Here is a 14,203-nt window from a genome sequence, read left to right as displayed (position 1 = left end):
GATATGCATAATGTTAGATTAAAGGCTGGTTCAGCTATTTTTGCCCCTATCCCCAATGATTCCATATTTTTAAAATTAATAATTATGAATGAGTCCATGTATTTATTCCTTTAAAAGAATTTTCATTTTAAATTGCAAAATTATGCTAAGGATTTGTGTACAGGGTGGGAGAAGAGATTTCTTGGTGACATCTCAGGCACTAACCAGTCAGCACTGTGTACAGCCAGCTTCTGCTATAAACTTGTAGAATAATTGTTTTTCCTTTCAGAGCTCAACCATGAAGGATAGGCAAGCTCAGTTTGAACACAGTTTGGATGCTTTCAGAGTGGCATGATTACTCTAAAAACATTACATCTTTCTTTAGTCTAGCTTCACATGTACTGGCCAGTAGTAAAAAGAGCAGCATTAAAGATTCTCACAGATATGAAGAAGTGAGGACACAGTTCTTCCGATCAGCAGAAGTATGACAGCATCATAATTATATATATTTTAAAAAATCACACCTATAACAACTAAGTCTTTGGGAATTTTTAAATACAGGCCAAATGTGAAACCTCATTATTTTTTTCTGTAAGTTATCAGTTCACACGCTATGTTTACTTGGGGCCAATGCTTGGGAGAATTTTTGGAGGAGAAGTATGTCGATGTCATGCTGGTGCATGATGCCACTTCTGGAGAAAACCAGAAGTGATGTTGCAGGGAGTGCTGTAGGCATTGCTGAAAACTCTAGGGTTAAACTATACCATTTGGTTAAACTATACCACTCTAGGCAGTACCGAGAGTGTCTCACCACCCCACAATATCAAGAGATGACTTATGGTTTTGGAATGAATGGAATGTGTGTATGTGTTATGTGCTGTCAAGTCGCCTCCAACCTATTGCGACACTCTGAAAGAAAGACCTCCAAAATGTCCTATCATTAACAGACTTACTCAGATAAGGAGCTAGATTGACCAATTTTGCCAAAGCAATGGAACATGGCCTTAAAACGTATACCTTTTTCTATGGATCTCAATGTGACAATTCAACAGAAAATTATGTTTAGGATATATTGGGTGCCACAGTGCTTTTTGAAGTGAAAGATTAAGCAAAATGTCTATTTTCTGGTATTACAGGATATCTCTCTTAAACATCTGCTTTGGGAATCTCCAGTTATTCAGTCTTTTTTGGGGGGTGGGGGGAAGTTATTAGTAATTACTCATGTCAACTTTGTGTTAGAATATTCATTGATTTTAGTATATTCATTGATTTGTACTTTTAAGCTATTTTCCTGTTTCTTGGAGGCTAACCAATGGTAATGAAAATAGACCCTCCGTGCCCTTACTGTAGCCAAAAGACTTCTACGACAACACGGGAGCAGGAGACCTGCTCCCCATATCCTTACCCTGCCACTGGGGGATTTTTAAATAGGCAATTAAATATTGTTGTATTGTCACACTAATATAAAGTTTATGTATCAGTTTCCCTGAATTCCATGTTTTCATTTTTTAACTTTAATGACAACAACAATAATGACATTCAGTTTATATACCACCCTTCAGGACAACTTAAGGCCCACTCAGAGTGGTTTACAAAGCTCCCTTGTGTGGCTGCATCTGCAAGTGATTCCAGGGGGCAAAGCACCAAGTCACCTCTGTTTTCACTGGGAGAACAAGTACTGTAGGCTCCTTTGACTTGACAATATGCATTTCTTTAAGGTGTGAGAAGGTGTCAAGATCTGCATTTCAATGAATGAATGTGGGGGAACCTGGGATGATGATGATGATGATAACATTCAATTTATATACCGCCCTTCAGAACAACTTAATGCCCACTCAGAGTGGTTTACAAAGTATGTTATTATTATCCCCACAACAAACACTCTGTGAGGTGGGTGGGGCAGAGAGAGCTCCAGACTAGCCCAAGGTCACTCAGCTGGCTTCAAGTGGAGGAGTGGGGAATCAAACCCAGCTCTCCAGATTAGAGTCCCGCACTTTTCACCAGTACACCAAACTTTTAGCAGTTGAGGAGGAACTGATCTCAAATGCATGAATGTATTCATGTGGAGCAAACTGAAGTGTGACTGTGTGAGCGAGTGCATGGAAAGTTGGAGGGGAGATACAGGAAATGAGATTTACTTGAGCATCCCTAGGTACTTAGTAACATGTATTTCCACCCTCCGTGGAAGCTCTGTTTCTATTGCACTGTATTGGCAGCTGTACCAGCAATGGGGAAACTACACAAGCCTGATCTCGCTTGGAAAATACTTCTTTATTCCTGTCCCTCTCTCAGGAGAGACCTTTGAAAATCTGCTGGCAACTGTTTACAAGAAGCAGTGATGCTAGAGGAGCCATTTTCTGTGCTGATCATTCTTTCCTACAATCTCCTTCGTAACTTGAAAAAGTCCCTCATTTTTCAAGGAGCAAGTTTCATTCCAATTGCTCAGCCACTTTGAAAACTGTCAACACTACTTGGCCTAAGGAGAACTGGGGCTTTGTCATGCAGGTGGGGAGAGTTTTTGTGGAGAAGGCAGCACAATTGAAATGGTCAATTTTTAGATTGTGCACATGTGGGAATATCTGAATGATGTACCTGTGTAAAAACATTTCCTCAGTATGAGTGGGAGAATGTGAGAAGAGACGGAGGAATGGTATTGCGCACAAAAAGAGCTCCACTGAAAATTTATGAGGGTTTCTGCTTGTATATCTAAGAACAGACCTTGACTCTTAATTTCAAAGGCAGATATTTCTGGACAACACCAGTGTCAGTTCATTAAAGATTTACAGTAGACACATTAACCTTAAGATCCCCTCTTTATGGGCATGTTATTCCTATCATAATTCTAGTGTAACTCCCTATTTCAGTTCCCTCATAAGCTTTGGTGGGACTCTATCTCACTTGAAAACAATCATTAGCTTTTCTGTCAGGTTCTGAGCCTCTCTACTAATTCTTCATCCATCTCTCTCTCCATTGGCCTAACAAATATAACCGAGAAACTCCCTCACAGCTTCATTAGACATCTTCAAAAGCAGTGTCCTGGGATTCTCCACAGTCATCTCTCAGATGACCTGCACTGCATCTAACAGTACCATAAAAACATAGAGAAGAGACTCGAGTTATCCATCCAATTGCCCATCTAGTACATAACCCATCCCATGTCCCACCGTAGCCTGTTAAATGCTCCTAGGAGGCCCACAAGCATGGCACGGCATCAAGGCAAAAGTCCCTCTATCATTTGTTCCCCTGCACCCAGCTTTCAGATATACTGCTTCTATGAGGTTCCACTTAGCAATCATGGCAATAACTGTTGATAGACTGAATACCCTGTACATTTATCCAGTCTTCTACTAAAGTCCCAGAAACCAGTAGACATCAGCAAAACTTGTGACCACAAATACTGTAAGTTAGTTACACACTGTGTGAGAAGAACTTTCTTTGGTTTGTCCTGAATCTATGGATCAGTTTATGGGGTGACCCCGAGATCCAATATCATTACAAAAGGAGAAAAACAATTTACCGTATCCATTTTCTCCATATCATGTATGATTTTGTAAACTTATTTTCTGTTTGCTCTCCCACCACCTTTGTTCTCTTTATTCTTCCTAAAATATCACACATCTTTCCTCACTCCAGTCTTTTGACAATTGGCTTGCCTTTTCTGTACCTTTTCTAATGCCAAGGAGTTAGACAAACACTGCAATCCTAAGCATGGTTACCATAGTTTAAGCTCATTGATTTCCATGGGCTTACACTGGGCTAACTCTTCTTAGGATTGTGCTGAAAATGACCCTTCAGGTCCCTTCTAGCTTTATGTTTCTATGTTTTCTAGTATGGGGTTTGAGATGAGGGGTGTCCGACTCCCTTTCTATCCTGTGGTTAGATTTGGTGCCTTAAACCCTCTTGTTGTTTCACCCTCTGGGTAGGTAATGCTGCCACCAGGAATTCAATTCCAATCTGGTTAATTTAGTTCTTCCCTGAATAATGTGACCAAGAGTTATGGCTCCTTTGTGGAACTATGTGGCCCTGAAGTTGAGACTGGTATATATAGAAATCACATATAACTCTGGAGTGAACAAAAACAACAACAACAAAACCTTTCTTAGTACATGAAGCATATTGCTTTCAGGTCATTGGTTAATTTTTCTTCAGAAATTAAAACTGGGTATGTTATTCTTCTGACTTTGGTGTCGTAAACTCGTAATCATTTCTCTTTCCTTTCACTCAGATTTCTGTTAGCTTATTCATCTCACTCTCCCACGATACTCCGGCAATATCAAGATCTGACTCTCTCTAGTCCTCAATATGCCCTCTCTGAGATCATCATCATCATCATCATCATCTGATTGATTGATTACATTTCTAACCCGCCCTTCCCACAAGTGGGCTCAGGGCAAGGTACAACATTTACAAAAATACAATACAATATAAAACAATGGTTCATATCATAAAATCAACAATTAAACAGATATTAACTGTCCCAAGGCGGGGTTGATTCCAGGTTCTTGCCCATCAACATACAGGAAGAGGGGAGCAGACAGATGATGTACTGCAACCTATACGTGGGTTAGCTAATGAATGGGCACTACATAGCCCCATGCTGTACCCATACGTCGGGTAGCTGGCCAGTGGATGCTGTATAACCCCACACTTAGTGGGAGACCAGTGGGAAGCACAGTAAGGATCTTATGCTGGCCTCAACCATACGTCTGGCAGAACATCTCTGTCTTACAAACCCGCTGAAATGATACAAGATCCTGACGGGCCTGGGTGTCCTCAGACAGAGTTCCACCAGGTTGGGGTCAGGACCGAAAAGGCCCCTACAATTTCCCCTTACAATCCCAATGCCTTTCACAGCACTATTTTGGATTCAAATTGGAAGACACTCTGTTAACTTCTGACAGCTTGACTCCTGCCTCACACAGCTAACTACCTCTCTCCACACACACTTAGCTCCGCCCACACTCTCAGTCATCACCCAATCACCTCACTCACTCATCCCTCTCTTTCACCTCTCATTCCTCTTCCGTAACACACCAAGCATTTAAAGAAACATGCACACTTAACTTCAGATCATTACAAGGGGATTAGAACCCTACACTCTATTTCAAATGGCCACCCCATAGATTTACAGACAGCATGGGCTGCATCCTACAGTACAGCTGTTGGAAGAGCAAGGAGGGACAATCTTACTTGATTCCCCTATTCACTAATGTCCCTAGACCCATGTGGTTTTGCAAGGGGCCTGTAACTCTTGGTAATGTGTTTTCAAGGGTCTAAAGAGGCTGGTTGAGAAAAAGAAAGGCAAGGAAAGATCTGCTTCCACCAGTGGAACACCCACTGGATAGTTTACTTTCAGTCCTTTACCGAATTCTTTTTATCATGGAATTTGCTTTTTGCATAGCTGGTTGACACTGACTTTTTCATTAAACAGTCCACCACAACCTCTTTCTTGATTAGTCACAGCCAGCCTAGATCTTATCAGTTGCACATATGGAGCTGGGGTGGGGTTGCCCCAAACAGCGTCACTTTACTCTTACATGGAATTTGCCATTTTACTGCCTTTTCTCTCTACAGCCTGCTTTGGTTTTCACTATCCTGAATCACGTGTTGTCATTCTTAAAGTTGGTTTACTCACTACTCACTGATCACCTCTGAAAGATCTATTATGAATAGGTTAAATAGCAGCAAACCAATACCGATCTTTGCAGTGCCAGGTTGGGTTCTCCACAACTGCGCAGCAGCTGTGGGGAACACCACTGTGGAGGGGGGACCTCCTGTCTCCCCCCCAAACTGTTTTCCTGCATGGCAACAGTGCTGGGGAGGGGGAATTATTTCCCCGTTTTTGCTGCTCCACATGGAGATTCTGTGCACACAGAGCAGCCAAAACAGGGAAACTACTGCGCTGCAGCACTGTTTCCTCAGGAGAAAATGGTCTGGGGTGGGGTGGGGGGGAAGGCCTGTTTGAGGTCTTTATTTTTTAAAAGCCATTCCTGTAGCCTGCTGTGTGGGTGCAGGCAACCTGAATGTGTTGTTTCATCCTCACTCTAGCTCTTTAACAGTGTAATCCTAAACAGACTTACACCTTTCTAAGCCCATTGACTTCAATAGATTTAGAAAAGGGGTAACTTTGTTTAGGATTGCACTGTTAGTTTTTGCTGGGGGTTACCGGGCGAAATGAAGTAACAGTCATTCCTTTACTCTGCAGAGGAGGAAGGCCTGTTGGATTAACCCAAAATCTACCTTGCAGCCTCAGAATACCTCTCCAAGCATCGGAACACAGTGGCTTGACGAAGGTGGTTTCGGAAATAGGCGGGGTTCAGGATTATGCTCCTGGGGAAATAGCAAACAAATATGCAAGATGAAGCTCAAAATGAAATACTGTCAGGAGATAATTTGACATCAATTTCTGGATAGCATGCAGCCTGTATACATACTCAGTGGTTTTACAAAGAGAGTATTTTTTTCAAACACCCAACAATGAATTATCACATCTTCACTCTTGACAGTTGATAGGCGAACAGACATTATTAAAATATCCATTAAAGCTGTGTCATAAATGTAATTTCATTCATAGTATTGCTTGTTATGGAAACGGCAGTTAAAGCCTTTGTGAGCATATGTATCCTGCATTTAGTGAGAATATAAAACAATCAAGATTCTACATAGGATTGTAATAAGACCTTTTGTTATCTGTCATCTGCAGTTTTGAGCTGTGATAATAAGTACGCATTATACATGCAGGAATCAACAACATAAAGCCGTAAGCCAGAAGTATTGTTCCATTTGTGCAATGGCAATCTTTTATTTTTGGTTTACCAATACATCTGATGAATTATATCTTGATAAGCAGATCCCACACCGGTTTGAATCCCCCTTGAGCGCATGAAGCTGTCTTCTACTGAGTTAGAGCCCTGGTCTGTCAAGGTGAGTACTCTGGCCAGCAGCAGCTCCCCAGGGTCTCTCACCTACTACCTGACTGGGTTAACTCGATATGCCAGGTATTCAACCAGGAAGTCTTCATACCAAACAGTTGTTCTGCCATTGAGCCATGGCCCCATCCCTTGGAAACACTGTATACTCACAGCTCCTGTGCCCAATGGAGGTAGAGGAACAAATTTCAGCCAAGAACTAGCTCATGATTTTTTTAAAAAAGAGTACATTGTGGAAAACAGCCTGTGAAATAAGAGTCTATGGAAGAAGGATTCATGATTTGAGATTCGGTTTCGTTTTCCCGGCCATGTCGGACGCTCCTCTCTGCAGGTCTGGGAGGAAGCGCCCGAGCAGCCTGACCGGGTGGTTGACCTGTGAGGGTTAACCCCCAGGACTCCCAGTGAGGGGGTCAGGGTCCGGAGCGCTGCAGGAAGAGCCCCCTGAAGTCGATGCAGGGGGTAAATTGCCCGTTTGCTCCAACGGAGGCCGGCAGACTTGCGCAGCACATCGCGTGCTGCCGGACCATGGAGAACGGCAACAAGCAGATTTAAGGTAAAAACCTGTAAGTAAGTGAATCTCTTCTGTTATTCCAAGCGTATGCGAAGGATTGGTGGGAGTTGAAGCTAAGAAGGCTCGGATATCTTCCCTTTCATTGAGTTTTGAAACTTAGTTGGCAGACTCCCCCCCCCCCCCAAGATGGCGACGAAAAAGCAAAGCCCGGCCGTGGGCAAATCGGTCTCGGCTGCATTGCAGGAGAAAGGAGAGTCTCTTGAAGAGGTGGTTAAACGGTCGATCATTGAAGCTATGAAGCCCTTTGTTGATAAGCTAAATGAAATCGGTCAAAGGGTTGATACAATTGAGAACGAAGTGAAAACCATTAAAGACATAGCGTCTGGGGCAGAGCAATCTGCTTGGGAAAACGCAGCACTCATGAAAACTACAAACAAAGAAGTAAAACTTTTGGAGAATCAACTGATAGGGCTACAAGTGGAGCGTGCTCAGACGGTATTGCGTCTTCAGAATGTAAAGGAGGAGAATGTAAAGGATTTGGTGTCGGAACTTTTGGCGTCATTCGCAAAGGCAACTAAAGAAGAGTTAAAAAGCAATATTTTGGAAGTCCGCCGGACATCTTCAAAATATGCAATGAAGCGTCAGCTGCCTCGCGAGATTATTATTGACTTTTCATCTAAGAAGACTTGGGACACCATCTTATATAATTCGTATAATGTGGACTTGGACTTTCTGGGTAACAAGGTTAAGATATTGAAGGACGTTCCATTTCTAGCTCGGAAAAGAAGATTCAAATACAAAAGGTTTGCAGTTCTTTTGAGGAAGCGTGAAATAAAATACAAATGGTTACTTCCGGAAGGCATCTGGTTCAGTTATAAAGATCAAGCCTACAAGATAACATCAGAAGCACAGCCGAGGGACTTTGTGGTTAATCATCAAGAGTTTCAGCAAGGAGAAGATCCAGAATCTGAAGGGGGGAGGGGGGAGGAGGCAGTGAGCGCAGCTACTATAGCTGTTCAGAGAGAGCTGCGACCGAGACGCAGGGGTGGGGGGGGAAGAAGACCTGATCCTGACTGTAGTTTGTATTTTATAAGGTCTACCAATCTAATGGCATATAAGAAAGTTTAACTTTAAATAACAGTATTATGAAGGGAAGGCAAGACTTGTAGTTGTAGTTGTAGTGTGTGTTTTTTATATGTTGTTCTTTTCCTCTCCCCTTGTTCTCCCTTTTTCCCTTTTGTAGTTTTTTGAGTTTAGTAATTAAAAAAATAAAAATCTATATAAAAAAAAGGATTCATGATTTTAATGTTTGAATTAAAATGTTAATCCTCCACTTTTTGGTATAAAATACTCACTACGTGACTTGAATAATAAAGTCATAATTAAAAATATTATCAGGCATGTGTAACACTAAGATCTTGACAAACAGATCAAAACAACATTCTAGGGACTGGGACAGAATCTCTTATAGAACAGAACAGAATAACCAGCAGGAACAAAAAGCCATAGCATCCCAGAATAATTAGAACCATCCAAACTCAGAATGAATAAATTGAACCAAAAGGTTCAAAGAAGTAGCTCAGAGAGATGCATTGGTCGAGACAGGGAATGTACCTACTCTATTGGGTACTTTCTGCAGATGCAGACATGCGCCTACTAGGGAGTTTCCACATTACTAAACATGCCATGGAAATTTGTTAGACTTTGTTTCAGAAAGATTTCATCTCTGTGCTTGGCTTTATCTTGTTTTTCAAATTTCTGCTACCATATCCTACTGTATCTCTTTCAATGAGTATCTTAACTGTTGTTCATTATTGGACTTTGCTCAGTGACTGTCCTAGCTGTTGATTATACTGTATTTTTGCTAGTAATCCACCTTGTAATCCACCTTGGAGCTCAGCAAGAAAGGTGGATAACAAATGAACGAATGAACAAATGAATGAATGAACGAACGAACGAATGAACGAATGAATGAAACCATGGTTTGTTGGTCCAGATCAGGGGATCCTTGGGCTCACCCATGTCTCCCTCCTCTCCCTTGTGCCTGGCCAGCTCCTCTCCCTTATGCCTGGCCAGCTTTTGTGGGATGCTATAGTTTGTCATGGGAGGGAAAGCAACATGGTGTAGCCTGATTTTGGAAGCGAAGTTGTACTGGTACATAGATTAGAGACTGCTGAGAAAGACTCTGCAGACTGGCAAACCACCTCCGCTTCTCACTTGTCTTGAAAGTCCCTTGTTGAGGTCACTCTAAGTTGGCTGACTGCATATGTTCCCCACAACAATGAACTATTTCCTCAGAAGCAGAGATGCTTGATTTATTTTGCAATGCAGGAGTGTCAGAGGAGGAGGAGGGAGGGTGTGAGTCTGAGGACCCCCTCAGGTTATACAGAGGCTAAATACAGTAACTGTCCAACGACCATGATATGGAATGTCAGTAAACCAGCAACCAAGGTATCTGAAGGAGTGAGCTGTAACTCACAAAGCTCATACCCTACTACAAACTTTGTTAGTCTTATAAGTGCTACTAGACTCTTGTACTTTTCTACCTGCTACAGACAGATTAACATGGCTAATGATCAGGGGTTTTTTTCTGGGAAAAGAGGTGGTGGAACTCAGTGGGTTGCCCTTAGAGAAATAGTCACATGGCTGGTGGCCCCGCCCTCTGATCTCCAGACAGAGGGGAGTTTAGATTGCCCTGCACACCGCTTAGCAGCGCGGAGGGCAATCTAAACTCCCCTCTGTCTGGAGACCAGAGGGTGGGGCCACCAGCCATGTGACCATTTTCAAGAGGTTCCGGAACTCTGTTCCCCTGCGTTCCCCCTGAAAAAAGCCCTGCTAACCATCTTGATTCAGCAACCCAGTTTAAGTATTTGGGATGGAGAAGCTATATTAACAAACTGATAGGCAGGTAATGTGGCCACACTATTTTGTGGCATTCTTCTTTCTCTGCAATGTCCAGTCAGCTCTCCTTCAATTCAGCAACCTGCAACCTACCTGTGCAGACAAGCCCTTCGCTTATAACCAAAGACAAGATAAAGTGGTCCCAGAGGTGCCCAGATGGTGTCGGTGTTTTAAGTTGAGCTTGCTCTGAGCATTAACGCTTTAACAAACTGGATGATCACTGAGACTGTCACAAAAGATTTTAAAGGCAATTATTGCTTCTGCAAACTGTAGTGAACAGTTGATAATAGCGATATTGATTTTTTCCCCACCCAGGCGATTGGCTGTAGTGCAGCTAAGCAAGAGCACAAGGGAGGGGGAAATCAATCATTTTCTGGTAGGTAGGCTCATATTTTCTACTCTTGCTGCAATCCTAAACACACTTAGCCAGGGAGTAAGCTCCCTGAATAAAATGGGACTTAGTGCTGAGTAAACTTGTATAAGATTGCAACAACTACAGCATGATGAGTTCTGATAAGCATGCGCACACACACATACACACACACACACACACACAACAGAGCTGTAGTAAATCTCACCAAATTAGTTTTGTTTTTTCCGTTTCCTAACTGAATCCTTCCTAATCTTAAGAAGATCTACTATACCTTTTTCTATCTCGGAGAACATGATAGCCTGTCCCTCTAATACCTGCAGGAGATGTCTCGCTTGCTAGATGCAGAGATCTGTAAACCACCTTTGACAGTTTCAGGGTTTATCCGGAGGATTGCTCAACACTTGCCCTGACCACATGCTATCCTTGGCAGGAAAGTCTTCGAAGTTTTAGTGAAAAGCAATAGTACAACATGAGGTCCACATGTAATGGTAGGCAGAAGGGAGAGTCTTACTAAAAGGGAGCAGCAGGATTTGAGTCCAATAGCATTTAAGAGGCCAACAAGATTTCAAGAGTGTAAGCTTGTCAGATCTGAGGTATCTGAAGACTCGCAAAAGCTTATACGCTTAAAATCTTGGTGGCTTCTAAAACGCTTCTGGACTCAAATCTTGCTGTTCTCCCACAGACCTAAAACAGCTACATACCTGAAACTTACTGAAAGGGGATAGCTTTGCTGCAAAAGGATTGTGTTTACCTCTTCTTTATTTAACCATGGAAGATGTGCAGTTTTGCACTGGAAAGGAAGTGTGTGGCAAACTAAAAACAACTTTGGGAAAATAACGGTGACAACAACAACAAAAGGTTCATTAATGACCAGTAATTGATGGTAGGAGAAAGAATCGGCCATTATACTGTGCTCCACTCCTTGGTGTAGCGCTCAGGTGATTTTTAGGATTCTGCTGGAATCAAGGTCAACGCTCCTGGTTAGATTTTGTGCACACTATTCTAGCAACAGCAAATAATCAGGTATAGAACCAGGCAAACCACAATATATTGCTCACTCAAAGACATCTACGGTGCCAGTGGAAAGCCACAAGGTGGCCAGTCCATTCACTGCAGGGTAGAGAGCATGGTTAGACTGGGGTCTTCATAAGGAAGAAGCAGATACCGACTGACGTGCCTAGCTTTGTTCTTGCTGGGCATCCATATAGGGCTCTTGATTGTTTTTTTTTTGGGAGGGGGGAGGATGGTTTCTTTCTGACTGTGCTGTGAAGTCTCACTGACCAGATGGTTCAAATTTAAAGGAAAATTGCTCTGTTGCTTTCAATGCGTAGATCAAACGGTTGGTTACCCCGTCTTCCTGCAACTCTCTCTTCTTCATGTGCTCTGGTCACATCTGTTCAATACAAGCTTGCTTTTACGTGTACATGAGAAGAAAGAGTTTGAACAAGATCCAGCAATTCCTAACAGTCCCAGTTCCAGCTTCTCTTTTCATGTTGCTTCGAGCATCAGTTTCTATTTTAATTGTTATTTTGTATAAGCTGTTCTTCAGCTTTCCAGACATCCATGCAGATTGAAACCCCCCCCCCCCAATAAATTCTGACCTCTGGCCAATTTAACCACATATTGCCCAACCAACTTCTTGCTCCAAGACAATTACCCAAAAGGTATTCGGTTAAAGGCTCCATGTAGTTTAACTGCAAGAAATCTTTTCAGTCTGCTGGCCTCCATTACAATTGGCTGTCTTCATTTTTTCAGCTGTAATCTCTGGTCTTTTTATTCTTTAGCCAGGGTCTGATGTGGTCTTGGGGTGTGGGTTTTTGGATCCCTAAATTCCGGGGTTCCCATATAATACAGGCTTCCTTCTGCTTGCTGCTTTTAAAAAAGTGCTCCATTCCTGGAATTCTGATTTAAAATGTCCTACCTAGTTATTCAGGAAAAGATTTGAATGCTTATTAAATTTTTTAAATTAACACAGTTAAAGTTTGCTTAATTGTCTACATAAAAGCATACATTCCCATCTGTTTATATTCTCCTCCTGAACTGCTTTGCTACCCTGGGTGGGAGGAATACTATTAAAACACTCAGACAGATACTCAGCTGGATTTGGTCCCTCTGTGGCCTCCAACCTCAGAGAAATCCCTCCAAATGCCTACTATCATGTTCCAGACTTTGGATATCTCAGAGAGCAATTATGATTCAGAGGCGGTCTCTCTGGAGGTGGATCAGCCAAAATCTGCTTTGTGGTAGCTAAGAATATAGCCTCAGGGAAAGCACTTTGCAAGCCATCCAGAGGAAGAGGCTTTGAGCCCTGATGGTTCCCCTCTAGCTGACTCCTTGAACAAGGAACTAAAATTCACAGCTATATGGCATATCTGTGGCTGATGGTCATCAATTCCTAGTAAGGTCCTAAGAAAGACAACAGAGGGCACAGCTCGAGGCCAGCCAGCAATGTCAGAGTGCTGCCCACTCAATGAAGCAGATAGACAAGGCCATAATGGTATCCAGAAACAGCCTACAACAAGATCAGCCCAAAAGAAATAACAACAGAACACCAGTGGTTGTCATCTACAAATCCCCAGACCCTAGCTCAAACCAGACTATTGCATCATCAGTGAACTACAGCTAGAGATGGGCACGAACAGCAATACGAACTAAAAAAAGCCACAAACAGCCCAACCTGCTGTTTGCGAACAAGCTGTACGTAAGGCCCCATTCTAAACAAACAGGTGGTTGTTGCAAGCCTCATTTGTTGTTGTTCATCAAGCCAGACAGTCTGGCACCTGCAATCAATTCCCTTGGCAACTTAGGCAGGGATTGTCTGAACTCTGTCTGAACTCCTGCTGTTGCCCTGGAAACCCCAATCTAAGCCCAATTTAGCTTGATAGGCAGGTCTTCCTTTCAAGTGTGGAGCTCCAAACTTGTTACAACAAGGGAGCAAAGAGCAGGGGGGAGGGGGGCTCCCAGCTCTGGCTTAGTTTGCAGACAGTGGAGAAGGAGAGAGTTGCTGTTGGCATTTTGATAGAGAGAGTGCATTAGAGCTTGAATTTTCTTTGTGTGTGGTGGGATAGGGATCTACCCCTTCAAGTACCAGTGCTGCTGCCAGGTTCTGGGCCAAGCTATTATTTATTACTGGTACCTTTCCTGCTGCCTGCTCAGGTCAGGTTTCTGGGAGTGGTGTGGTAGGGATCTACCCCTTCAAGTTCTAGGGCTGCTGCCAGGCTCTGGGGCCAAGCTATTATTTATTATTGGTCCCTTTCCTGGTGCCTGCTCAGGTTAGGTTTCTGGGAGTGGTGCAGTAGGGATCTTGACTTGGATGATGGCTGGAGAAGAGCCTGCTGGCCCCCATGAACAGCCAACCACGAACATGTTCGTGAACAGGGCCATGTTCGTGGTTGTTCCTGAGTCCCTGTTCATGGATGGCAATGAACAACAAACACCATGCTAGTTTTTTTTTCTGTCTGTGCCCATCTCTAACTACAGCCCATCCTAGAGAACAATACTTCTCTTATA

The 14,203-nt window shown here is 42.9% G+C and overlaps 1 protein-coding gene across 1 annotated transcript in view; it reads right to left on the bottom strand.

Annotated features, from left to right (window-relative positions):
• SPATA16 (spermatogenesis associated 16) overlaps positions 1–14,203 on the bottom strand; it is a 183,403-nt gene that overhangs the window by 87,887 nt on the left and 81,313 nt on the right. Inside the window, exon 3 of the mRNA XM_054983481.1 lies at positions 6,220–6,309. Within this exon, the coding sequence (XP_054839456.1) occupies positions 6,220–6,309 (90 nt within the window). The remainder of the gene's footprint in view (positions 1–6,219; positions 6,310–14,203) is intronic.

Source organism: Eublepharis macularius, chromosome 6, assembly GCF_028583425.1.
Source record: "Eublepharis macularius isolate TG4126 chromosome 6, MPM_Emac_v1.0, whole genome shotgun sequence".
In the NCBI taxonomy this organism is placed as follows: Eukaryota; Metazoa; Chordata; class Lepidosauria; order Squamata; family Eublepharidae; genus Eublepharis; species Eublepharis macularius.
The sequence above is the reverse complement of the archived record's forward strand: the minus strand, read 5'-3'. Positions and strand labels throughout refer to the sequence as shown.